The 25,281-nt window shown below is 33.6% G+C and overlaps 2 protein-coding genes across 2 annotated transcripts in view; one reads left to right on the top strand and one right to left on the bottom strand.

Annotated features, from left to right (window-relative positions):
* The window catches only part of LOC111422229 (methyl-CpG-binding domain protein 4-like), a 91,702-nt gene that overhangs the window by 12,630 nt on the left and 53,791 nt on the right, over positions 1–25,281 (top strand). Inside the window, exon 2 of the mRNA XM_071200877.1 lies at positions 2,111–2,153. The gene's annotated coding sequence lies outside the window, so the exon portion shown is untranslated. The remainder of the gene's footprint in view (positions 1–2,110; positions 2,154–25,281) is intronic.
* Positions 2,218–13,284, bottom strand: LOC111420240 (DNA ligase 1-like). Its single transcript, XM_023053192.2, has 5 exons — positions 13,101–13,284; positions 12,380–12,816; positions 12,149–12,309; positions 3,554–3,884; positions 2,218–3,503 (listed from the first exon to the last, which is right to left on the bottom strand). Exons 2-5 carry the CDS (start codon positions 12,806–12,808, stop codon positions 2,442–2,444), a joined length of 1,983 nt encoding a protein of 660 aa, XP_022908960.2. The 5' UTR covers positions 12,809–12,816; positions 13,101–13,284; the 3' UTR covers positions 2,218–2,441.

Genomic DNA, 25,281 nt, shown 5'->3' with positions numbered 1-25,281 from the left:
GGAATGCTTGGCAGTCGTCTGGGCGATGCGATTTTTCCGACCGTACCTGGAGGACAGAAGATTCACCCTGCGCACCGACAGTAGAGCATTGTTATGGCTTGACACCATGAAGGACCGGAACGCCAAGTTAACCCGGTGGGCGCTCCTTCTTCAGGAATATAAATTTGACGTACAAGACGTCCCGGGGGAACAGAACGAACTCCCGGACTTTCTCTCGCGCCAACCCGGGCATGAGCCAACGACTCCTGCGGGTCACACAGCTGACGTCGACCGGATGTTTCTTCCACCATCCGCCGAACAAGAACCAAAAAACGTCCGACCCCACATCGCATGTGTCGAATTCCCTGGGCTAGCAGACGACTTAAAAGACAGTCAACGACGAAATCCCCACAGCCAAAACCTGATTCGTACCCTGGACGGAATCAACGAGGCGGGTCCCGCAAACCCGGCGGAAGCTAGAGTCGCCGCCCAGTATTTAGTGCATGATGGGCTTTTGTGGAGACAGGACACAGGCCACAGGACATGCACGACCAGGTGTTGCACGCCTACCATGACGCGTCCACCGCAGGCCATCCCGGAGCTGAGGAAACCACGAGGGTCATCCTGAGGAAATACTGGTGGCTCGGCGTAGAGGAAGACGTGGCCAGATACGTCCGGGATTGCTGGGCCTGCTCATCGCTCAAGCGGGGACCCCTACAGGAACGGGCTCCATTACGACCACGAGCGCCCACACAACCATGGGAAGTTTTGGCAGTAGACCTCATGGGCCCATACGTGAAAACACGAGATAACAACAGGTTTGTGTTCGTTGTCACCGATCTGTTCAGTCGATGGGTGGAGGCGTTTCCGGCCGCTACCAGCAGCGCTCCGAAAATCATAAATATCCTGGAGAGTGAGGTGTTTCCCCGGTATGGTTATCCAAGGGCCATTTTATCCGACAACGGGCCTCAGTTTACCAGCGCCAACTGGGACTCCGCGCTGAGACGTTGGGGGTGCCACCACTGGACGACGCCGATATACCACCCTCAGGCCAATCCTGCGGAGAGGAGGATTCAAGAAATAAAGAAATGCATACGGATCCAACTCCAGGGCATAAATCCAACGACCTGGGATCGACACATCAATCGGGCTCTATTCAACGTTCGGTCACGGCGCAACGCGGCGACAAGAGAAACCCCCGCCGCCCTGCTGTTGGGATACGAGTTACCGCGACCTGGGGAATGGTTTCTTGAGGGCCCCCAAGATGGTCAACAGCCAGCGGCAGGACGGGCCGAGAGAAGAAGACGAGCGCACAGGAACGAGCACCGATACCGCCAGCGATACGCTGGGGCTGTACCACCACCCAGGCGGTTCCTGCCAAGGCAGCTCGTAATGGAGCGGGCTCATGTAGCGACGCCGTTTGGTCCTCGTTGGATAGGACCCCACATGGTTATAGAGGAGGCCGGACCTACAACGTACTGGATCCGCAGACACCAGACTGCAGAGCCCAGCAAAGTCCACATCAACGACCTACGTCTGGCTCCTCCACCACATCGACACCCACCTGCGCAGCCCGAACCAGCGCCTTGAGGGAGGGGGTGTCACCAAGTACGAATTGAGCGCCGTTCGATCTGCTTGGCCATTGGTCGTCAACCCGACCTACGGATCGGACGGTCGCCAACCAACCACAACGCCCGGTTGATAGAGTTTTACCCAAGGGCGCCTATTTAAGGCGGCCGGGTTTCCATCAGCGGTCAATTCCAATCGAACTCCGAAGCGACAACAGCAGCGACAACAAGCCAGCACTTCAACCGCCAATTCGAAGACGACCCCTTTCGTCTTAAAAAAACCTTTGAGGGTTTTTTTTTTGTACATATTTTTGTAAATAAATTATTTCGTTTTATTCAACAACTGTTGTTTCTTCTTCGGCGCAATCCATCCCCCGTAACACCACCAATAGTATGTTGCTATTGGTAACTCGCTATAATATGGCGCCAGATTTGGCGGAATACTGCCACTGTCACTTCTAGTTATTCTGTGCCCTAACAGTGTATCAATCCTTATTTAAATTTCATACAAACACCTCATACAGAGTTAATCATATCTACATCATTTTTTTTTTATTTTTTAGGCATTAATCCTGATTTCAACATCCATTTTAGCCGAATTTAACGGTAAGTTTAACGACAAATTCAATTTATTAACTTCCTTTTCAATCAACAAAAAAAAGAAATAAAATCCACTAAATAATCGTTTATTAAACCCCATTCCTCTGCTTACATTTTAACCTTCTAATTGTAAACAAAACAATAAGTCCTTTATAAAAAGTACTAAACACTAAAACAGTTAGTTTTTTTTTCCGATAAATCAATTCTTACTGGGTATATACAAATCAAGCGTAATTAAATGAGAAATGCAAATAATAATAAATATAAATCAAAAAAAAATTAAATAAAATCGTTTTAACCTAATTCGGCTAAAACCGAATCTAAATCTTCTTGTAACGCCATCGTAAGATCTTTTTGTTTGTTAAGATCGTCTTGTAGCCTCTCGACGTTCGCTTTTAACATTAAATTTCCTTTTTTCAACGCGGCCAACATGTTTTCGTGTCGTTTAACGCGGTGGGATAGATTATTTTTGACTTTGTCGGTTGGGGCGTCTTCCGGTTCGCTGTGAGATGCTTCCGAATCGGTTTCCGATTCTTCGGAGGATTCGGATTCGCTCGATTCACTTTCTTCGCTTTCACTCGCACTCTCTTCTTTGCTTTCTTCGTCTTCGTCTTGATCCGAATCGTCTTCGTCTTCATCTTCGCTCGATTCTTTCATTAATTTCGCCATTTTGTCGACTTCTTTTTGTAAGGCTTTGTATTTTTTCTTTTCTTCTTTGATGCATTTTTGGTGGGTTTTGACTTGTTCTTTTAATGCGACTCGCTCTTTTTTGGCGTTGTCTCGTTTGTTTTTGCAGCTGCGTAGTTTGTTTCTAAACATTTTTACTTCGCGTTGAGCGCGACGTTCGCGTTTTTCTTCGTTGTCGCTTCCTTCTGATTCGGATTCGGAGACTTCGTAAATTTCTTCTTCTTCTTGGTCGTTGTTGATTTGTGGGATTGATTGGCGTTTTCCGGTTAAGTATTCTTGGAGTTTTCGTTCGAGTTCGCGATTTTGTTTTTTGGCTTCTTCGAGTTCGGTTTTTTTCGTGTCTAATTCTTCGGTTGCTTGCGAATATTTCTTTTCGAGTTCTTCGCTCGTTTTGCGCGCTTCTTGGGCTTCTTGTTTTAGACTTGTTATTAATTTTTGATCTGCTTCTGAATTTGTTGAACTATTTATCACACCTCCACCTTCATTTCTGTTTTCGTGCTTCTCTAATTCCGCTTCTAATTGTTGGATTTTCGCCAATAACTTTTTATTCTCTCGTATTTGAGCCTCTTTATTCCTCATCTCAAACGCTAATAACTGCTTTGTACTTTGCAAATCATCCCTAACTTTATCAATATCATCCATTTCATCAGACTCATCTGGTACATCTTCCTAAAAATCAATTTAATCAAAACCAAAAATAAATTTTTTTTTGTACTTACAGGTGGTATGCTGGCCATCGATTGCGACTTAATAATTTGTTCCTCAATCGTCATTTGCCGCCTAAACTTCCTCAACCCATCCAGAATCGGTTTCGAGCGATCATTAGTCTTAACTTTCTTCAATTTGACTCCTTGCTCGATTTGCTTCAACAAATCGTGATGTGGATCATTTTTCTGGTGATTCTCACTCTCAAAAATGAATTGGCCCTTTGATTTCACTTTGGGGAGGAGTGGTTTCGATCTGTCGTTGCATTCCACGTGCTTCAATCGGGCTCCTTTTTCTAAATCTTTCAACATTTGGGTCCAATCTGGACGATGTTTTGGTCTTTGCCTAAAAAAAATAAATAAATAGAGTCCCAAACATTGCCAAAAAGTGTCTAAACTTAGTTTAGTGATTTATAAAGATGTCCAGATGAATTCCAAAGATGTCAAAACTACTTAGGTGTTGTCTAAGAATTTCCTAAGGTGTCCAAAATTGACCAAAAAATGTCTAAACTTATTTTGGTGATTTATAAAAATGTCCAGATGAATTACAAAGATGTCAAAACTACTTAGAAGTTTTCTAAAGATTTCTTTCTAAGCAATCTAGGATTTCCAAAGATATCAAAAACAGAGCTAAGGATTTCCAAAGTAAGAGAAATATTTTTATGAATACTCATAAGTTACCAGAAAGTATCTAAAGTTATTTTAGCAATTTATAGAAATATCCAGAGGATTTCCAAACATCTCAAAACTACTCAGGGGTTTTTCTAACTGTTCCCTAAGTTATCTAGATATTCTTATGAACATATCCAGAATTGTTAAAAAATTACTAGATATTGTTTCTAAGATTACTAAGAGCTTTCCAGAAAATTTTCAACAAGTCTAACAATCTTGGAAGCTTTACCAACATTCTCCTAAGCTTGTTTTCGTGTCATCTAAAATGGTCAAAAGGTGTCCAAACATTTTCTAGGAATTTTTAAACATTTGCAAATGTTTTAAAGATGTCAAAAAATATATCATCCTTTCTAAGGATTTCGTAATTGATATTTTTTGTGAATATCCAAAGTTGTCAAAAAATGTCAAAACGTTTTTTAAGATTTTTGAGAGCTTTCAAGAAAATTTTCAACAAGTCTAACAATCTCGGCAGCTTTACCAACATTCTTCTAAGCTTTACAGATGTTTTCATGTCATCTGAAATGGTCAAAATGTGTCTAAACATTTTCTAAAAATTTTTAAACATTTGCAGATGTTTTAAAGATGTCAAAAAATATATCATCCTTGCTAAGGATTTCGTAAGTGATATTTTTTGTGAATATCCAAAGTTGTGAAAAAATGTGAAAAATTTTTTTAAGATTATTGAGAGCTTTCCAGAAAATTTTCAACAAGTCTAACGATCTTGGAAGCTTTACCGAAATTCTCCTTAACTTTCCAGATGTTTCCATGTCATCTAAAATGGTCAAAAAGTGTCCAAACATTTTTTAGTAATTTTTAAACATTTGCAGATGTTTTGAAGATGTCAAAAAATATATCACCCTTTCTAAGGATTTCGTAAGTAATATTTTTTGTGAATATCCAAAGTTGTCAAAAAATGTCAAAATGTTTTTTAAGATTATTGAGAGCTTTCCAGAAAATTTTCAACAAATCTAACAATCTTGGAAGCTTTACTGACATTCGCCCAGACTTTCCAGATGTTTTCATGGTTATCTAAAACGGTCAAAAAGTGTCTAAACATTTTCTAGGAATTTTTAAACATTTGTAGATGTTTTAAAGATATCAAAAAAATATATCATCCATTCTAAGGATTTCGTAAGTAATATTTTTTGTGAATATCCAAAGTTGTCAAAAAATGTCAAAACGTTTTTTAAGATTTTTGAGAGCTTTCAAGAAAATTTTCAACAAGTCTAACAATCTTGGAAGCTTTACCAACATTCTCCTAAGTTTTCCAGATGTTTTCATGTCATCTAAAATGATCAAAAAGTCTAAACATTTTCTAGGAATTTTTAAACATTTGCAAATGTTTCAAAGATGCCAAAAAATATATCAGCCTTTCTAAGGATTTCGTAAGTAATATTTTTTGTGACTATCCAAAGTTGTCAAAAAATGTGAAAACGTTTTTTAAGATTATTGAGAGCTTTCCAGAAAATTTTCAACAAGTCCAACAATCTTGGAAGCTTTACCAACATTCTCCTAAGCTTTCCAGATGTTTTCATGTCATCTAAGATGTTCAATAAGTATGTAAACATTTTCTAGGAATTTTTAAACATTTGCAAATGTTTCAAACATGTCAAAAAATATATCATCCTTTCTAAGGATTTCGTAAATAATTTTTTTTTGTGAATATCCAAAGTTGCCAAAAAATGTCAAAACGTTTTTTAAGATTATTGAGAGCTTTCCAGAAAATTTTCAACAAGTCTAACAATCTTGGCAGCTTTACCAACATTCTCTTAAGCTTTCCAGATGTTTCCATGTCATCTAAAATGGTCAAAAAGTGTCTAAACATTTTCTAGGAATTTTTAAACATTTGCAGATGTTTTAAAGATGTCAAAAAATATATCATCCTTTCTAAGGATTTCGTAAGTAATATTTTTTGTGAATATCCAAAGTTGTCAAAAAATGTCAAAGCGCTTTTTAAGATTGTTGAGAGCTTTCCAGAAAATTTTCAACAAGTCTAACAATCTTGAAAGCTTTACCAACATTCTCCTAAGCTTTCCAGATGTTTTCATGGTTATCTAAAATGGTCAAAAAGTGTCGAAACATTTTCTAGGAATTATTAAACATTTGCAGATGTTTTAAAGATGTCAAAAAATATATTATCCTTTCTAAGGATTTCGTAAGTTATATTTTTTGTGAATATCCAAAGTTGTCAAAAAATGTCAAAATGTTTTTTAAGATTATTGAGAGCTTTCCAGAAAATTTCCAACAAGTCTAACAATCTTGGAAGCTTTACCAACATTCTCCTAAGCTTTCCAGATGTTTTCATGTCATCTAAAATGGTCAAAAAGTGTCTAAACATTTTCTAGTGATTTTTAAACATTTGCAGATGTTTTAAAGGTGTCAAAAAATATATGATCCTTTCTAAGGATTTCGTAAGTAATATTTTTTGTGAATATCCAAAATTGCCAAAAAATGTCAAAACGTTTTTTAAGATTATTGAGAGCTTTCCAGAAAGTTTTCAACAAGTCTAACAATCTTGGAAGCTTTACCAACATTCTCTTAAGCTTGTTTTCGTGTCATCTAAAATGGTCAAAAGGTGTCTAAACATTTTCTAGAAATTTTTAAACATTTGCAAATGTTTTAAAAATGTCAAAAAATATATCAGCCTTTCTAAGGATTTCGTAAGTTATATTTTTTGTGAATATCCAAAGTTGTCAAAAAATGTCAAAATGTTTTTTAAGATTATTGAGAGCTTTCCAGAAAATTTCCAACAAGTCTAACAATCTTGGAAGCTTTACCAACATTCTCCTAAGCTTTCCAGATGTTTTCATGTCATCTAAAATGGTCAAAAAGTGTCTAAACATTTTCTAGTGATTTTTAAACATTTGCAGATGTTTTAAAGATGTCAAAAAATATATGATCCTTTCTAAGGATTTCGTAAGTAATATTTTTTGTGAATATCCAAAATTGCCAAAAAATGTCAAAACGTTTTTTAAGATTATTGAGAGCTTTCCAGAAAGTTTTCAACAAGTCTAACAATCTTGGAAGCTTTACCAACATTCTCTTAAGCTTGTTTTCGTGTCATCTAAAATGGTCAAAAGGTGTCTAAACATTTTCTAGAAATTTTTAAACATTTGCAAATGTTTTAAAAATGTCAAAAAATATATCAGCCTTTCTAAGGATTTCGTAAGTTATATTTTTTGTGAATATCCAAAGTTGTCAAAAAATGTCAAAATGTTTTTTAAGATTATTGAGAGCTTTCCAGAAAATTTCCAACAAGTCTAACAATCTTGGAAGCTTTACCAACATTCTCCTAAGCTTTCCAGATGTTTTCATGTCATCTAAAATGGTCAAAAAGTGTCTAAACATTTTCTAGTGATTTTTAAACATTTGCAGATGTTTTAAAGATGTCAAAAAATATATGATCCTTTCTAAGGATTTCGTAAGTAATATTTTTTGTGAATATCCAAAATTGCCAAAAAATGTCAAAACGTTTTTTAAGATTATTGAGAGCTTTCCAGAAAGTTTTCAACAAGTCTAACAATCTTGGAAGCTTTACCAACATTCTCTTAAGCTTGTTTTCGTGTCATCTAAAATGGTCAAAAGGTGTCTAAACATTTTCTAGAAATTTTTAAACATTTGCAAATGTTTTAAAAATGTCAAAAAATATATCAGCCTTTCTAAGGATTTCGTAAGTTATATTTTTTGTGAATATCCAAAGTTGTCAAAAAATGTCAAAATGTTTTTTAAGATTATTGAGAGCTTTCCAGAAAATTTCCAACAAGTCTAACAATCTTGGAAGCTTTACCAACATTCTCCTAAGCTTTCCAGATGTTTTCATGTCATCTAAAATGGTCAAAAAGTGTCTAAACATTTTCTAGTGATTTTTAAACATTTGCAGATGTTTTAAAGATGTCAAAAAATATATGATCCTTTCTAAGGATTTCGTAAGTAATATTTTTTGTGAATATCCAAAATTGCCAAAAAATGTCAAAACGTTTTTTAAGATTATTGAGAGCTTTCCAGAAAGTTTTCAACAAGTCTAACAATCTTGGAAGCTTTACCAACATTCTCTTAAGCTTGTTTTCGTGTCATCTAAAATGGTCAAAAGGTGTCTAAACATTTTCTAGAAATTTTTAAACATTTGCAAATGTTTTAAAAATGTCAAAAAATATATCAGCCTTTCTAAGGATTTCGTAAGTTATATTTTTTGTGAATATCCAAAGTTCTCAAAAAGTGTCTTAACGGTTTTTCAAGATTATAGAGAACTTTCCAAAAAATTTTCAACAAAGTTATCAATCTTCAAGGATTTTCTACTTTCTCCTAAGCTTTTCAGATGTTTTTATGAGCATGAAAAATTGTCAAAAAGTGTCTAAACATTTTCTAGGAATTTTTAAACATTTCCAGGAAATGTTTTAAAGATGTCAAAAAATATGTCAGCCTTTCTAAAAATTTCCTAAGTTAGTTACATATTAAACTAACGTAACTAACTTAGGAAAATATATAAAACTAAATATTTTTATGAATACTCAGAAGTTGTCAAAATGTGTCTAAACTTATTTTAATAATTTATAAAACGTCTAGAGGATTTCCAAGAATATCAATACCATTCAGGAGTTTTCTAAGGATTTCCTAAGCTATCCAAAGTTGTCCAAAACAGCTCAAAAATTATATAACGTTTTCTAAAAATTTATAAACATTCTTAGAGAATTTTCAAAGATATCAAAAAATAGAAAAAGCTTTCTAAGGATTTCCTAAATTAGCCAGATATTTTTATGAATACTCAGAAGTTGCCAAAAAGTGTCTAAACTTATTTTAATAATTTATAAAACGACCAGAGGATTTCCAAAGATATCAAAACTAGTCAGGAGTTTTCTAAGGATTTGCCAAGCCCTCCAAAGTTGTCCAAAATTTCTCAAAAATTATCTAAACGTTTTCTAGCAATTTATAAACATTCTTAGAAGATTTTCAAAGATATCAAAAAATAGAAAAGGCTCTCTAAGGATTTTCTAAGTTAACCAGATATTTTTATGAATACTCAGAAGTTGCCAAAAAGTGTCTAAACTTATTTTAATAATTTATAAAACGACCAGAGGATTTCCAAAGATATCAAAACTAGTCAGGAGTTTTCTAAGGATTTGCCAAGCCCTCCAAAGTTGTTCAAAAGTTCTCAAAAAGTATCTAAACGTTTTCTAGCAATTTATAAACATTCTTAAAGGTTTTTTAAAGACATCAAAAAATACAATGAGCTTTTTAAGGATTTCCTAAGTTAGCCAGATATTTTTATGAACACTCAGAAGTTGTCAGAAAGTGTCTAAACTTATCTTAATAGTTTATAGAAATGACCAGATTAATTCCAAAGATATCAAAAGTACTAAGGAGTTTTCTAAGGATTTCCTAAGTTATCAAGATATTTTTTGTGAATTTTCAAAAGATGTCAAAAAATGTCTAAACGTTTTTAAGATTACTGAGACCTCTCTTTGTTGAAAATTTTTAACAAGTCTAACAATTTCAAAATTCAAAATTGTAGATAAGCGTTTCTAAGGATTTTCTAAATTATCAAGATATTTTTTATGAATATCCAAAATTGTTAAAAAGTGTTTCTAAACGTTTTTTAAGATTACTGAGAGCTTTCCACAATATTTTCAACAAATCTAACAATCTTGGAAGGTTTACCAACATTCTCCTAAGCTTTCCAGATGTTTTTATGAACATAAAATATTGTTAAAAAGTGTCTAAACAGTTTCTAGGAATTTTTAAACATTTGCAGAAGAAGTTGTAAAGTTATCAATAAATATATGAGCCTTTCTAAGGATTCCTATTTATCAAGATATTTTGTGTGAATAACTAAAGTAAATTTCCAAAGTTAGTCTAAACTTGTTTTAAGATAACTGAGAATTTAACCTTTCCAGAGAATTTTCAACAATCTTTGGACGCTTTCCATCATTTGCCGAAGTCTTTCAGATGTTTTCATGAACATCCAAAATTGTCAAAAACTATCTAAATATTTTCCAGGAATTTTTAAATATTTCCAGAAGATATATTAAAGAGGTTAAACAATATATGAGCCTTTCTAAGGATTTCTTAAATTAACCAGATATTTTTTGTGGATATCCAAAGATGTCAAAAAGTGTCTAAACTTTTTTTAAGATTACTGAGATTTTTCCACAGATGTTTCAAGTCTAACAATCTTGGGAAGCTTTCCAGATGTTTTCAGAAACATCCGAAATTGTCAAAAAGTATCTAAACATTTTCCAGAAACGTTTAAACTTTTGCAGAAGCTGTTTTAAAGATATCAAAAAATATATGAGGTTTTCTAAGGATTTCTTTCATGGAATCAGGACTTTTCATGGAATTTTTAAGCATGTCTAAAACCCTCTAGAGGCACTGTAGTACCTCTCCAAGCTGTCTAAAGACAACTAATGATTTCTAAAGTTATCAAAAAATGTCAAAACTTTCTTTGGTTTGCCAAAAATTGTCCATAGGACTTTCTTTGGCACTTTCCTAAGCTGTCTAAAGACACCTAAGAAGTTTTGATGTTGATAAAAAGTGTGAAAACTTGTTTTGGGAGTTGTCAAAAATTTGTTACAGGATTTTTAATAATGTCAAAAAGTATATAGATGCTTTTTAATACTTTTCTATGCCAACCACAAATACCTATGAAATCTTTTAATAGTTAGAGCGTGTCGAAACATTTTCTGGGAATTATGACAACCTACGAAGAAATTTTAAACATGCCTAAAAGTCTTTCTAATACTTTCGTAAACTGTCAGACATCTAAAAAAAGACATCAAAAGACATCTAGGAATTTATAAAGTAAACAAAAATTGTTAAAACTTATTTTGGAAGTGGTCAAAAATTTTCTAGACTCTTTTAAAGATGTCAAAAAATATGTAGAGGGTTCCTAACACTTTCTTATGCTATCCAGAGACTTCTATGGAATCCTAAAATACTTACAGTGTGTCTAAAATTTTTTTTAATACCTTTTTAAGTTGTCTGAAGATATTTAAGGATTTTGAATGTTGTCAGAAGGTGTCAAAACTTATTTAGGAAGTTGTGAAAAATTTTCAATGATGCCAAAAAGTATGTAGAGGCTTTCTAATACTTTCGTTAACTGTCTAGAGACATCTAAAAATTTCTAGTGAAATAAAAAGTTGTCAAAACTTATTTTGGGAGTTGTCAAAAATTTTCTAGACTCTTTTAAAGATGTCAAAAAATATGTAGAGGGTTCCTAACACTTTCTTATGCTATCCAGAGATTCCTATGAAATCCTAAAGTACTTACAGTGTGTCTAAACATTTTTTTAATACCTTTTTAAGTTGTCTGAAGATATTTAAGGATTTTGAATGTGGTCAGAAGGTGTTAAAACTTATTTAGGAAGTTGTCAAAAATTTTCAATGATGCCAAAAAGTATGTAGAGGCTTTCTAATACTTTCGTTAACTATCTAGAGACATCTAAAAATTTCTAGTGTAATAAAAAGTTGTCAAAACTTATTTTGGGAGTTGTCAAAAATTTTCTAGACTCTTTTAAAGATGTCCAAAAATATGTAGAGGGTTCCTAACACTTTCTTATGCTATCCAGAGACTCCTATGAAATCCTAAAGTACTTACAGTGTGTCTAAAAATTTTTTTAATACCTTTTTAAGTTGTCTGAAGATATTTAAATATTTTGAATGTGGTCAGAAGGTGTCAAAACTTATTTAGGAAGTTGTCAAAAATTTTCAATGATGCCAAAAAGTGTATAGAGGTTTTCTAATATTTTCCTACGCTGTTTAATGACATCTAAGGATTTCTAACGTTATCAGAATGAGTCAAAACTTGTTTTGGGAGTTGTCAAAAAGTATGTAGGGACTTCTTAATACTTTTCCCTTCTTTAACTTCTTCCCAAATCCCTTTTTTATCGTAACTTTACCGAATTCTTTGAGAATACTTAATTTATGTATTAAAAAAATTGTTTACCTTAACATATCAAGCTTCTCCTTCTGTTTATTTGATAGATTAGTCGCTTCAGATAGATCAGGTAGAGCCGGAGCAGGTGGTGGTAAAGGTGGAGCATTGGGAACCCCGAATTTCTTCATACTTTCTTGCCGAACCAACGCGTTTCTTGTAGCAGGAACGGCCTACGTTTGAAAAATGTTTATTTTTAAACCCAGTTCGAATTTATTTTTGTATTTCAAGTTGATTCATTACCTTATCAATATTATCGGGTAAATAATCCTCCCCGGCCACAGAGTTTCGTTTCAACGGCGCCAATTCGCGATCTTTAACACTGTTTAATTTCGGAATAGGAATTTTAACCTCCTTCGATTGCAAAGTGGTTTCTTTTGGGGGGACCGGTTTTAATTGGGGTTTTTGAAACGTGGTCGTTTCTTTTTTGCCATTTCCGTTTTCTTGTTGATCGGATTTAACGACTTTTCGTAATTTTGGGACTACTAATTTCGATGATTCTTCCACGTTTTCTTTTAAGCTGTTGCGTTTGTTTAATGTCCATGGCATTGTGGGTGTTGGTAAAGGATTTGGGGTTTCTTTAACCCATGGTGGGCGACCTTTTGTGCGGGTTGTGCTTGATGAGGAATCGTTGTTTATTGGGGAGGAGTCTTTGCTTCTATCTATTGGCATGGTTTAATCTAAAAATAGATGGATTAAATTTTTTTATTATTTATTTTTTGGGAATAAGTCACAATCCAAAATAGATCTTTTCGTTATTATCCGGCTGCATTCGATTTATTTTTGATGCGATACGGCCTTGAATGCAAACGTTTTTGGCATAAATAACAATTTTCATCGTGATTTTGATCATCAAATCTTATTATTATTAAAATTTTTTTTAATTATCCCAAAAATCTTTTTGTTGTTGAATCTCAAATAGAAAATGATTTCTTTTTATCTTTATTGTCCGGTTTAAAATTACCTGTGTTTAAAATAAAAAGGGGGGAAATCTCGTTATTTCACTTCTGATTCGGGTTGTTTTCCTTCGATGTTGTTGATTAACAATCGCAAATTGGGGGCACTTGAAAAAACTCCCGATATAAACCACTTTACGGAAAACGCACGCTAAAATGGCTACTCGCACTTAAAGAAGAGGCGTCTATTTTTGGATTGGGACGTCGTCGTCGACGACGCTCGGCGTCGGAATCCCAAACTAGTGAAATTTCTCGCTCGGTTTTCTCCTCGATGAAATTTAGAAAACGATTTTAATCTATTTTCTTTTTAATTTAGAATTAAAATTAAAAAAATAATAATTTTCTATGAATTATTATGGGTTTATAAAAAATTTGACAATTCTAAATTTGGGATAAATTTATTTAGAAGAACTTAAGTTGATATTGCGCCAAAACGAAAGTAAATTTTGTGAGTGTTGCCAAGAAATAAAGTGTTTTATTGAAACTAAATTGTTAGTTAGATTACAATAACTAATTTATAAAGTCATTAATCAAAACTTAATTAAATCGCTACTGAGTACTGGAGAATTTTAAATTTTAAAGCTAGCTGATTATTAAACGTAGTTGTGGATAAAATCAGGAAGTGTTGGTCATTGTAATATAATAGAAAAAGAAAAATAGAATGAGACTTGTTAAGAACTTATCTTTTTTTTTATTGTCCTTAATGATGATGTAAAGAGTTTTCAAAAAGGTGCCTTCAGAACGCAATGCAATACTTGAATTATATACTTTTTGCAGAACATCGTACATTGATTGCACATGATTAGATGCTGCCTGCAGAAGACTAGATATTGCTTGCAGAACACTATACAGGGTGTCTCACGTAACTGGTTCGTTAGAACTTTTTAAGGTTCCACTATTCGTAGTGGTTTGAATTTTGGTAGCATGGGTTGTTCATTCTAAACTTTCGATCTAAAATATTTTCAAGATGGCCACCCCTTCCGGTCTACCGGAAGTAGACCACAAATTCGTTATTTTAAATGGAATGCTATAGTTTTTATTACACTTTTCAATTATACGTAAAAAAATATGTTGACTTTGATAAAAGTTGTTGGTACCTAGCGTTTTTTGTTTTCGAGTTATTTTGATTTTAAGTGTTTTTTGACAAATTTCACCATGGTCTTTAAAAGCCCATATCTCAGCTAACGATCATTCAAAAAAGCTCTGCATTGGCACGACTACTCTACAGATCCTGCCAAATAGATTGTCATTTGTTGTATCAGAGAATCTTATACAGGGTGGTCAAAAATTGAATTATCGTTTCTCAATATTCAATTGCGGGAAAGTCGAAAATTTTAAATGGAACACCCCATATTTCTTTACCCCATCAGAAAGGGAATTTAATTCTCTACAAATTATCTATAAACATTCCTATACCTATTTGTTGTAGTTTCCCTGATATTGGAAAATTAATCAAAATCAGACATAGAATCCCAAAGCCCGTTTGTGTTTTTGTTAGCAGGCCAAGACATTTTGACAGTTCATCGTTTAATTTATTTAAATTATTATTGGTGTTATTTCTACAATTAACTATGGTGGAATAACCTTTAGCTTGCTCGCTTTTATTTACCAAAAATAACCAACAGAAAAACGAATAAATGAAACAATGAAAAACAACAATTTAATAACAGAAATTAGAATGAATAACATATAAAAAAACAAAAACTTAAAATTATAAAAAAATGAAAACTGTTCGATATGCTGACCATTCACCATTAAACATTTTTCAACTCTTCTTTCGACTTCTACGGTTGTGCCCCGTAGAAGTTGGTCGCCATCAATAGTACGTACTGCACGCATCACTCTATCATGCAACTCTTGTCGTGTGTTGATCGGTGAATTGTACACTTGATTTTTTAAGTGACCCCTCAAATAAAAATCCAATGGTGTTAAATCTGGAGATCGTGGAGGCCATTGCCATGAATATAAAACAAATTTAAAATATCGGCGTTGGAATAATTTGCCATGATATACAATGACTTTCACTCGTGATCAAAAGTAAGTAACAACAACAATAACACAAATATGGACCAAAAACTGTCAAAATTCTATTGCCTTCTAATAAAAAAATCAAACGTTTTCCCGCATTCCGTGCATGCTTTGAGTAATGTCCCAATATCAGGGAAACTACAATAAATAGGTATAGGAATGTTTATAGATAATTTGTAGAGAATTAAATTTCCTTTCTGATAGGGTAAAAAAATACGGAGTATTCCATTTAAAATTTTCGACTTTCTAGCCATTGAATATGGAGAAACGGTAATTCAATTTTTGACCACCCTGTATAAGATACTCTGATACAAGAAATGACAATCTATTTGGCAACATCTGAACAGTAATCGTGCCAATTTAGAGGTTTTTTTTAATGAACGTTAACTGAGATATAGGCTTTTAAAGAGCATGGTAAAATTTGTCAAAAAAAGCTTAAAATCAAAATAACTCGAAAACAAAAAATGGTAGGTACCAACAACTTTTATCAAAGTCAACATATTTTTTTATGTATAATTGAAAGTTGTAATAAAAACTATAGCATTCCATTTAAAATAACGAAGTTGTGGTCTACTTCCGGTAGACCGGAAGTGGTGGCCATCTTGAAAATATTTTAGATTGAAAGTTTAGAATGAACAACCCATGCTACCAAAATTTCAAACCTCTACGAATAGTGGAACCTAAAAAAGTTCTAACGAACCAGTTACGTGAGACATCCTGTGTATTGGAAAGGAATAGATATTGCTTGCAAAAAACTAGGCATTGCTTGCAGAGGATTAAATATTGCTTCCAGACTAGTAAATATTACTTGCGGAACACGAGATATTGGAGAAGAATAGATATTGCTTGGAGAAAACTTGATATTATTTGCAGAAGACTAGATATTGTTTGTAGAAGGCTAAATATTGCATAAAGAAGACAAGATATTGTTTGCAGAAGACTACTGTCGGTCCCAAAAGTCAAGGCCCCTCACTTTAGAGATTGATATCTTCTCAACCGCTCAATAAAAAAAATTGCGTCGAAGTTTGTTGTAATAATATAATATAATATCAGTTTATTTGCTTGTAAAGACAATATAAAACGTCGGAGAGAAAAACCATAGGGTAACATCATTACCCCTAGCGAGTTCTCTCAGGTTGCTGGTACACTCTCTAATTAGTGCCGAGTCACACATGTAGGCCTGTGTCTGTGAAAATGTTTATGGATACACCTTTTTATCCCTTCTGCAGATTCAAAGCGGTGCAGAAGTTTATAGCAAGCACTTCTGCTTGGAAAATTGTTATGTCCGAGCTGAGGGGCAATGTGATGTGGCTATTTGGTCCACTGTTGCCCATGCCTACTCCGGATCTTACTGTCTTTGAAGCATCGGTGTACCAGGCTAGGGTTCCTCTTTTTAGTTGAGGCCCTCCCTTTGCCCAATCATCCCTGCTTATAAATATGACCTTATATGGCTGGTTGAAATTGTATTCTGTCGGAATGACCGTTTTAATTTCAATCAGATGATTTAGACATGTGTCCTTGAGGACCTCGAGGTGTCCTCTGAGGTTACCCTGCATCAACTTGAGTGAAGAAACTGTTTTCAGTGATAAGGCATTTAAGGCTGCCTCCTTTTGTATATATATGTGGAGCGGTGTGAGACCGAGTAGGGCTTCCAAAGCAGCCGTCGGACAGGATCTCATTGCATTAAGACATGCTAACCGCTGGATTTGTGCCAGCTGCTGTTGAGCTGTCTTATGTTTTGTTTCTGGCCACCAAACCAATGAGGCGTAGGCGACCATGGGTCTGATTATTGCTACGTAGGCCCAATGAGCCATTCGTGGTTTGAGACCCCAGTTCCTTCCTAGGAGCCTGCGGCAGATCTGGTTAGTAGAATCTAACAGGACTGCTACATCTATTGTTGTGACAACCTGCCCGCAAAGTACGTCACATCATTTTCCACGCCCACCTGTTGTTATGGTTTATGCGTTTGCTGTGTATTTTTAGAGGTTATATCCTAGACGTATTCATATTATTTTTGAAGTTTTATGTTTTTAGACGTATTAATGTCTATCATATAACCTCTAAAAACACATACAGCTACCAGGCGTGGCAAATAGTGTGACGTAGAGTGCGGGCAACCAATCCGTAGTGGACTACAAAAATACAATGGATGTAGCAGTCCTGTTAGATTCTACTGTCCTTGTTTTACACCAAAGAAACACTTATCGTAATGACATTTTGTTTTGTTGTCATGGACGCGCTTCCTATGTTTTCTATGCTCAGCGCATACGACCCATATCAAAAATATAATATGAAACACAGACTACTACCAGACGGCCAACTCCATTGTGAAAGCGAGATCCAATATATACCGGTCTCTCTCACTCATCATGTAACACTTATGTTGATGGCAGTGAGAAGCAAAAATGCAATTGGCGCCAAATTCAAATCTTTTATTTAATTTAAAATTTGAATACAGAAATATTTTTGATCTAATGTGCTTTTTGTGGATCTATTAAGCTATATTTAGCTTGCGTAAGCCAAAATAATTACATTAATAGACCAATAAAAAGCACCTCAAATCTAAAAGTTATAATTTTATGATTTCAATGCAAAATAAAGAGAAATCCATTGGCGATTCAAAATTTTATATTTAAATTACAATATAATTACACTAAAAACCCTTGTCCTCGTCTTCTCCGGGACGACCCTCACAGGTTGGGTTGGGTTGGCCGTTTTTGTTTGTGGTTTTCAATTGATAAAGTACATACATATAATAAAAAAGCATTATAACAAATAAATGTTGGTTATCAAACACCAACTGCTTCTTACCCTAAGTGACACGGTGTTATCAAAAATTTGAATACTTAATTTGAATACTATTGAAATTAAAAATTAATATAATTAAAATACTAACCTGTCCTTATTCTTGGGAAAACAAAATAATTTTCCAACTTCATCTTCGCTACATCCACACACAATGCAAAACATTGTTACAATAATTATTCTCGAAAATTATTCGTAAAAAATACACAATACACAATAAAAACACAATAAACGCAAAGGACTCTAATGTAACATACATAAAATGTCAAAACCGCTTAAACAAAGTCAACAGCTTTCTGTAATATTACTAACGACATGTACGCCATCTACTAAGGATTTCTATCAAGATGACAAAGAGAAAATATCGGTATTATGATGTGATAATAAGAGATAGAGTGGCCTATCATTTTCCCGGTGAGCTAACTCTCTGCCTTACTCTGTGATATGAAAGATCAAACAACATCAGAAGTACACAGGAAAAAATCGTGTCGTGTAAAAATTTTAGAGTAGTTGGTAAAAAGAATTAGAGTAAAAATTGTAATAGCACATGGTAAAAACAACTCTAATGTACACTATGTTTAATATTAATATAGAGTTCATATATTATTCACTTAATAGAGTAGTTTTTACAGTTCTCTAAAGGAGAGTTCTTTTTTACTTATGTTAGTGAAGTTATGTAATATATAAAACATTAAATTTTACACTAGACGTGCTTCGTAGGCACCGCACTATTTTGCTCGGGATTACTCGTCGGTACCACGTGATCAATATGTGGTGTGATACAGCTAAAATTTAACGGTCATCTACTAAACGAGTCGGAACTCGATAACGTCTCGAGACCGGATTTACGCGATATAGAAAGAAAGAACGATTATTTTTATTTTAATTATGTTTGCCAAAATAAAACATTCATGATGTGAAATTAGTGGAACTTCCGGAAGATTTTACATACAAGTTCCTTGTGAAGATTGGTAAGTATGTGCAACTTGGTGCAACTATACATATAGGAAACTTATAGAAGACTCATTAGATGCAGTTTTGATGGTGACTCGGTGGAAACTTTAAAATGAATTAAGGGCCGGTTGTACAATATAGCGATAAACTTCCCGACAGCGTTATCTGGCAGATAAGTTAGTTTGTACTGTATTACAATGTACAGGTGTCCCAATTTCGATGTCCGCATAGGCTATCTCCGAAACTAAAAGAGACAGAAAAAAAGTAGCTTACATGTCATGATCTCGTTTTTCGAGAAAATGCTAATGCCACTCCGCACAGCTATCGTCTTTTGTTTTCGCCCTATCGGCAAAAACTGAAAATTTTGCGAAAACGACAATCGCGAATATCTCACTTATTATCAAAGATAGAATATTATAAATAAAACATTATATGGGCAACTTTTTACGAAGAATTCAGTGGCGTAGGTAGAATTTTTTTTCCATCTTTTATTTTCGAGATTTTAGACGTAACTTTATTTTTTTAAATGGAAACCATAGTTGGCTATGACCTAAAATAATTTGTTATTTTCTTCTGATAACAAATATATATAGTTTGTGGGGTATATTTCTTATAGTTATTGAATAATTAACAAAAATTCATTTTATTCTATCTAAAACTATTGTATGCATTAAAAGTTAATGCTGTTATGGTGATAACCATACCATGATGGAAAACATTGTTTCCAATTATTGCCAAAATTTGTAGTAGTATTTAAAAATTCACTAACAACTCTGGCATTATGTGGTGGTGCTCCGTCATATTGAAAATATATCATTTGAGACATATTTAATGGCAAATTGTCGACCAAAGGCTCAATGTGCTGCCTTAATATATTGAGGTATTTACGTGAGTTTAAGTTTTTATGGTAGATACTATATGCCAAATATCTATTATCTAAAAACGCACACCATACATTGAACCCTAATCTTCTTTGAACACTCAGAGACTTCATCGGTCCAGATGACATTTTGCACAAACAGTAGATTATTTAATATTTCTAAATATCATCTACAAATTTCTAATCTTAGATTAGACACGTAAATAATGAGTAAGCCCCGCTTTGTATGGTTTATACTTATTCTTCTTTCATATTCGGGAGCAGCGGCTGTTGGGTCAGACGTCTTGTTTAATTTCTCTGCAAGATGTTGAAGGATTTATCGCAATTGAAGCCAACACATTGACTTCATCCTCTTGCAGGTCATTTTGGTATGTTTTTGCACGTGGTTTGGGGAAGGACCAAAAATCTATTAAATTTTCTGCTAATCGGCTGAAGGTTCTTACGTGCGGTTGTCTTTTTTCCGGACACTTGTGAAATATAATTTCGCGGCTAACGTGGCATTCTTATCTGATAACATATAGCGTTCCATCATGTTACATTTTTCATAATTTTCGAAATTCATTGTAAAGTTTTATTCAGTTTTGTTATACTTGCTAGTGCTTCGTACCAGCACATAATGTCAGAGTTGTTATCAAATTTTTAAATACAAACTTTGGCAATTATTTGATACATTATGTTCCATCATAGTATGTATGGTTATCACCATAGCAACATTAACTTTTAAATACATACATTAGTTTTAGATCAAACAAAATGAATTTTTGTTAATTACTCAATAACTATAAGAAATATACCCCACAAACTATAGATATTTGTTATCAGAAGAAAATAACAAATTATTTTAGGTCATAGCCAACTATGGTTTCCATTTAAAAAAATAAAGTTACGTCTAAAATCTCGAAAATAAAAGATGGGAAAAAAATTCTACCTACGCCACTGAATTCTTCGTAAAAAGTTGCCCATATAATGTTTTATTTATAATACTCCATCTTTGATAATAAGTGAGATATTCGCGATTGTCGTTTTCGCAAAATTTTCAGTTTTTGCCGATAGGGCGAAAACAAAAGACGATAGCTGTTCGGAGTTTTCGGCATTAGCATTTTCTCGAAAAACGAGATCATGACATGTAAGCTACTTTTTTTTCTATCTCTTTTAGTTTCGGAGATAGCCTATGCGGACATCGAAATTGGGACACCCTGTACAACAAAAGTTGATTAACCCTAGAACACATACAGGGGTAATTAAATACCCCGGCAAAAATTAAAATTGCCGCCAACGTCACTATTTCCTTTAGTCAGTAGAGAGCGTTCTAGTATACTAAAGTGAGGTTAAACATATGTGTATTCCATTTGCAAAAGTAAAATAATCGTTATAGTTTTTTAATTACAAGTGGATTGGGGTAATTAAATACCCCAGTATGTATTAATGTATGTATTTTTTCTATACATATAAATAAATATAAATTTTGTAGAGGATGTCTACGCGAAAGAATGTAAAATATACAGATGCTGATTTTGAAGCCACAGTATTGAAGTGGTATGAAGAAATAGAATCAGATGGTGAGGGTAGTGAATATGAAGACAACGTAGAACCTATTTCAGAGCATGAAAATGAAATTTCGGAAAGCGATATTTCTGATTCGGAAATCATCGATTCCTCTGGTTCTAGTAAAAAAAATGTAATTTTGGGTAAAAATGGGTATAAATGGTCAACACTGGAACCACCAAGAACAAAAACTCAACACCGTAACATAGTTGTAAAAATACCGGGGCTACAAGGACCAGCCAAAAACGTAACTAATGAATTCGAAGCATGGAAAATTTTATTTACTGCTGATATGATCGAAAGCATTGTAGTGTATACGAATCAAGAGATTGAAAGGCAGAAATTATGCTATAATATGGACACTAGATATGTACAATTTACTGATGTAAGTGAAATTTTAGCACTTATTGGCATTCTTTACATAGCAGGCGTAAGAAAAGATGCACATTTCGCAGTACGGGAAATGTTTTCTAATGAAGGCCCCAAAATTTATAAGTGCATAATGAGTGAACCACGGTTTACCTTTTTATTGAGTTGTCTAAGATTTGATGACAAAAATATACGAAATCGACAGGATAAATTTGCACCGATAAGGCAGTTGTGGGAACCATTTATAAAAAATTGTACAGAATGCTACACACCTCATGCATATTGTACAATAGACGAACAGTTATTGGGTTTTCGCGGTAATTGCCCTTTTCGAGTTTATATAGCTTCCAAGCCTGACAAATATGGCTTGAAAATAAATACTATGTGTGACAGCAGAACATATTACATGGTCAGCGCTCTACCGTACATTGGCAAGGAAGATCGAATAAGTAAGGAACCTGTGTCGACTCAAATAGTAAAAAAGTTAGCAGAACCAATCTATGGCACGAATAGGAACATTACTATGGACAATTATTTTACGTCTATACCTCTCGCTCATGATATGTTAAAAAATCATAAACTGACCATAGTAGGAACTCTACGTAATAATAAAAGGGAGATACCGCCATCTTTTCTACCTAATAGAAAGAAAGAAATTCTTTCATCACAATTCGCCTTTGCTGAAAAGACAACCTTGGTATCCTTTACACCAAAACGTTCAAAATCGGTAATATTGCTTTCCACTGTCCATTCGACAGCAACAATAGATGAACAAAGTAAAAAGCCGGAGATTATCCTCTTTTACAATTCCACAAAAGGGGCGGTTGATACCTTTGATCAAATGGTGCATAATTATACAGTTGCGCGAAAAACTAAACGATGGCCATTAAGATTTTTGTTTGGAATGATTGATCAGGCTGGTATTAATGCTTACATAATTTTTAACTTATCAACTAAACCTGACAAACCAAATCGAAAACAATTTTTGAATAAACTTGGTGTACAGTTAGCACGAAATTATATGGAATATAGATTGAAAGGTAAATTACCAAATGAGTTCAGAAAAGATATAGAGAAAGTATTAGATATAAATACACCAGAGGAAGATGAATTGCCAGCCAAACGGTTAAAATCTGGACGGTGCCACTTGTGTCCAAGGATTAAAGATCGAAAATCAAAAATATGCTGCGTTAAGTGCAATAAGCCCGTATGCACTGATCATAGACTTGATATTTGCTTTTCTTGTAAAAAATGATAGTTTAGGCATTAAACGAAGCATTACTATATGTAATTTTCATAACGATTAAAAATTTGAATGTAATAATGTGTTTTATATAATGGGGTAATAAATTACCCCATGTATGTGTTTATAGTTGCAATGTTTATGTATGTGTTCTAGGGTTAAGATAAAATGTTTGTTATGTTAAATTATAGCGATATGCCGAATTTTATTAATTTAGCATATAAAAGAAAAAATGAGTTTTTTCTTGAAAATTTTTTTCTAATATTCCGTTTTACAATAAAAACAAATGACCTGAGTGAACTAACAATTATCATTTGATAGCTTAGCTTTAGCCTATTGTCAAATATTAATTGATCATGTTTACATTACAACATAAAATATTTATAGTGCAGTGCTATGGATTGAACAGCAATTTGAGGAAAAATTTCGATTTTTAGTAGATAAAAAAACAATTAAGAAAGTTGTTAAACAATTTTCGGAAACGGGCAATGTGGAAAATAAAAGGAAGGAAAAAAAGCTTTTAGATGAACATGATGCGAGGTCGATTGTTGCAGTAACGAACGCAATGGATTACGGTAAGGTGTCGTTAAGAAAAGGGGCAGTTCAAGTCGGTATAAGTAAATCCCATTTACAAAGAATCGAGAAAATAAAATATTGCTGTATAAACCAAAATTTAACCACACTATCAAATTAGGTGATGAAGCAAAACGTTTAGATTATTGTTTGTGGCTTGGGTACAAAATTTTGAAAGACAAAACTTTTTTAAAAAACATAATATTTTCGGACGAAGCATCGTTCACCACTAATGGAGTGGTTACATCACAAAATTGTCGATTCTGATCAAAGACTAATCCACATTATCGCATAGCTTGTAAACTCCAGTATTCCCAGAAAGTGAATGCGTGGTGTGCTGTTTCGTGGGACGGTGTTATTGGACCTCACTTCATAAACGGCAATTTGAATCAACAGCGATATTTGGAAATACTATAAAATTATTTATTTAATTATCTTCACGGCGTGGATTTAGAAAAACGCAATAAATTATATTTTCAACAAGATGGTTGCGGCCCGCATTCGACCGAAAAAAATGGATTGGTAGATATGATCCGCAACCATAGTCTACAAGAAGTCCGGATTTATTTACTATGGATTTTTATTTTTGAGGTTATGTAAAACAAAAAGTGTACACTGAAAATTTTAATAACAATTTAGACCGTTTAAAACAAAAAAATTGAAACTGTTATTAGAGAAATTCCGTTGGACCATATTAGAAAAAGTTATAAACAATGTCGGAAAAGGGCTGAATTATGTGTTAGTGTTGGTGGTGGTATCATTGAATAAGCTTTTATGTTAATTTAGTTTAGATCGAAAATGTTTTGTTAATCTTATGATTTAAAAATCTGCATTTTGCTTTTATATCCTAAATTAATAAAATTCGGCATATCGCTATAATTTAACATAACAAACATTTTATCTTAATCAACTTTTGTTGTACATTGCTCAGAAAGGCCACTTTACCTGCGACAGTTAACAAACTTCTTGCGATAACTTTGGTACTTTGAGGACATTTGACGTAACTTGGTTATATTTCGTTTTATGACATCCAGACTTTAATTGCAAAAGATGGAATTTGAATTCAAAAATTTATCGTCAATTATACCTTACGGGGACACAATCCGGGGACACACTGTATGTTATATATGTATATAAACAGAATTTAATTTTTTTAAATTTAAGTTATAACAATATATTACAAGTAAAAATAAAAACAAATATTTTATAATTTTGATTTTTATTACAAAAGTAAAACTTCCCTAAAAATACTCCACTTCCTATTAAATATGAACACTAATAAGTTTAAGATACACACTATTTAGTGATATTTTGTTAATTAATAGAGTAAAATTAGAGCGAATTTTTAATAATTTACACTGATTAGATTAGAAATGTATCTAATTAGAGTGACGACAACATCTAGTTAGATTACATACAGGGTGATTCATAAGTAATGGGCCAAATTGTAAATGTACGTTCAGGAGGCCAAAATAATAATATTTTCATTAACAATAATGGGTCTTAGTCTGCTCCTTACTGAGATACAGGATGTTAAAGCGAAAAAAATAAAATAGATTTTTGTTAATAGATCAGCTACTTTTCTACATAATGACTCATAGTTGACTTATAGTTTTTGTAAGGGTAAACAATAATGTGTGAGAGGATTTGAGTTAACTCGTAGATGTCGCCACATGCGCCATATGAATTAGATGAAATCAGCTAAAAATTTTTTATCGCTCATTATTTTACAACATACTTGTTTAATTTGGATAGCCCCATCATTTCTGTAGAAAAAAGCTTTTCGAGATAT

This window comes from Onthophagus taurus, unplaced genomic scaffold (assembly GCF_036711975.1).
Source record: "Onthophagus taurus isolate NC unplaced genomic scaffold, IU_Otau_3.0 ScKx7SY_15, whole genome shotgun sequence".
NCBI classification, from domain to species: Eukaryota; Metazoa; Arthropoda; class Insecta; order Coleoptera; family Scarabaeidae; genus Onthophagus; species Onthophagus taurus.
The sequence above is the reverse complement of the archived record's forward strand: the minus strand, read 5'-3'. Positions and strand labels throughout refer to the sequence as shown.

Bases quoted from the DNA above. Each gene is read 5' to 3' on its own strand.
- LOC111420240 (XM_023053192.2), bottom strand. From the start codon at position 12,808: ATGCCAATAGATAGAAGCAAAGACTCCTCCCCAATAAACAACGATTCC. The intron at 3,885-12,148 runs GTAAACAATTTT...TATTTTTTTTAG, and splicing joins GAGAAGCTTGATATGTTAAG to GCAAAGACCAAAACATCGTC. The intron at 3,504-3,553 runs GTAAGTACAAAA...ATTGATTTTTAG, and splicing joins CGATGGCCAGCATACCACCT to GAAGATGTACCAGATGAGTC.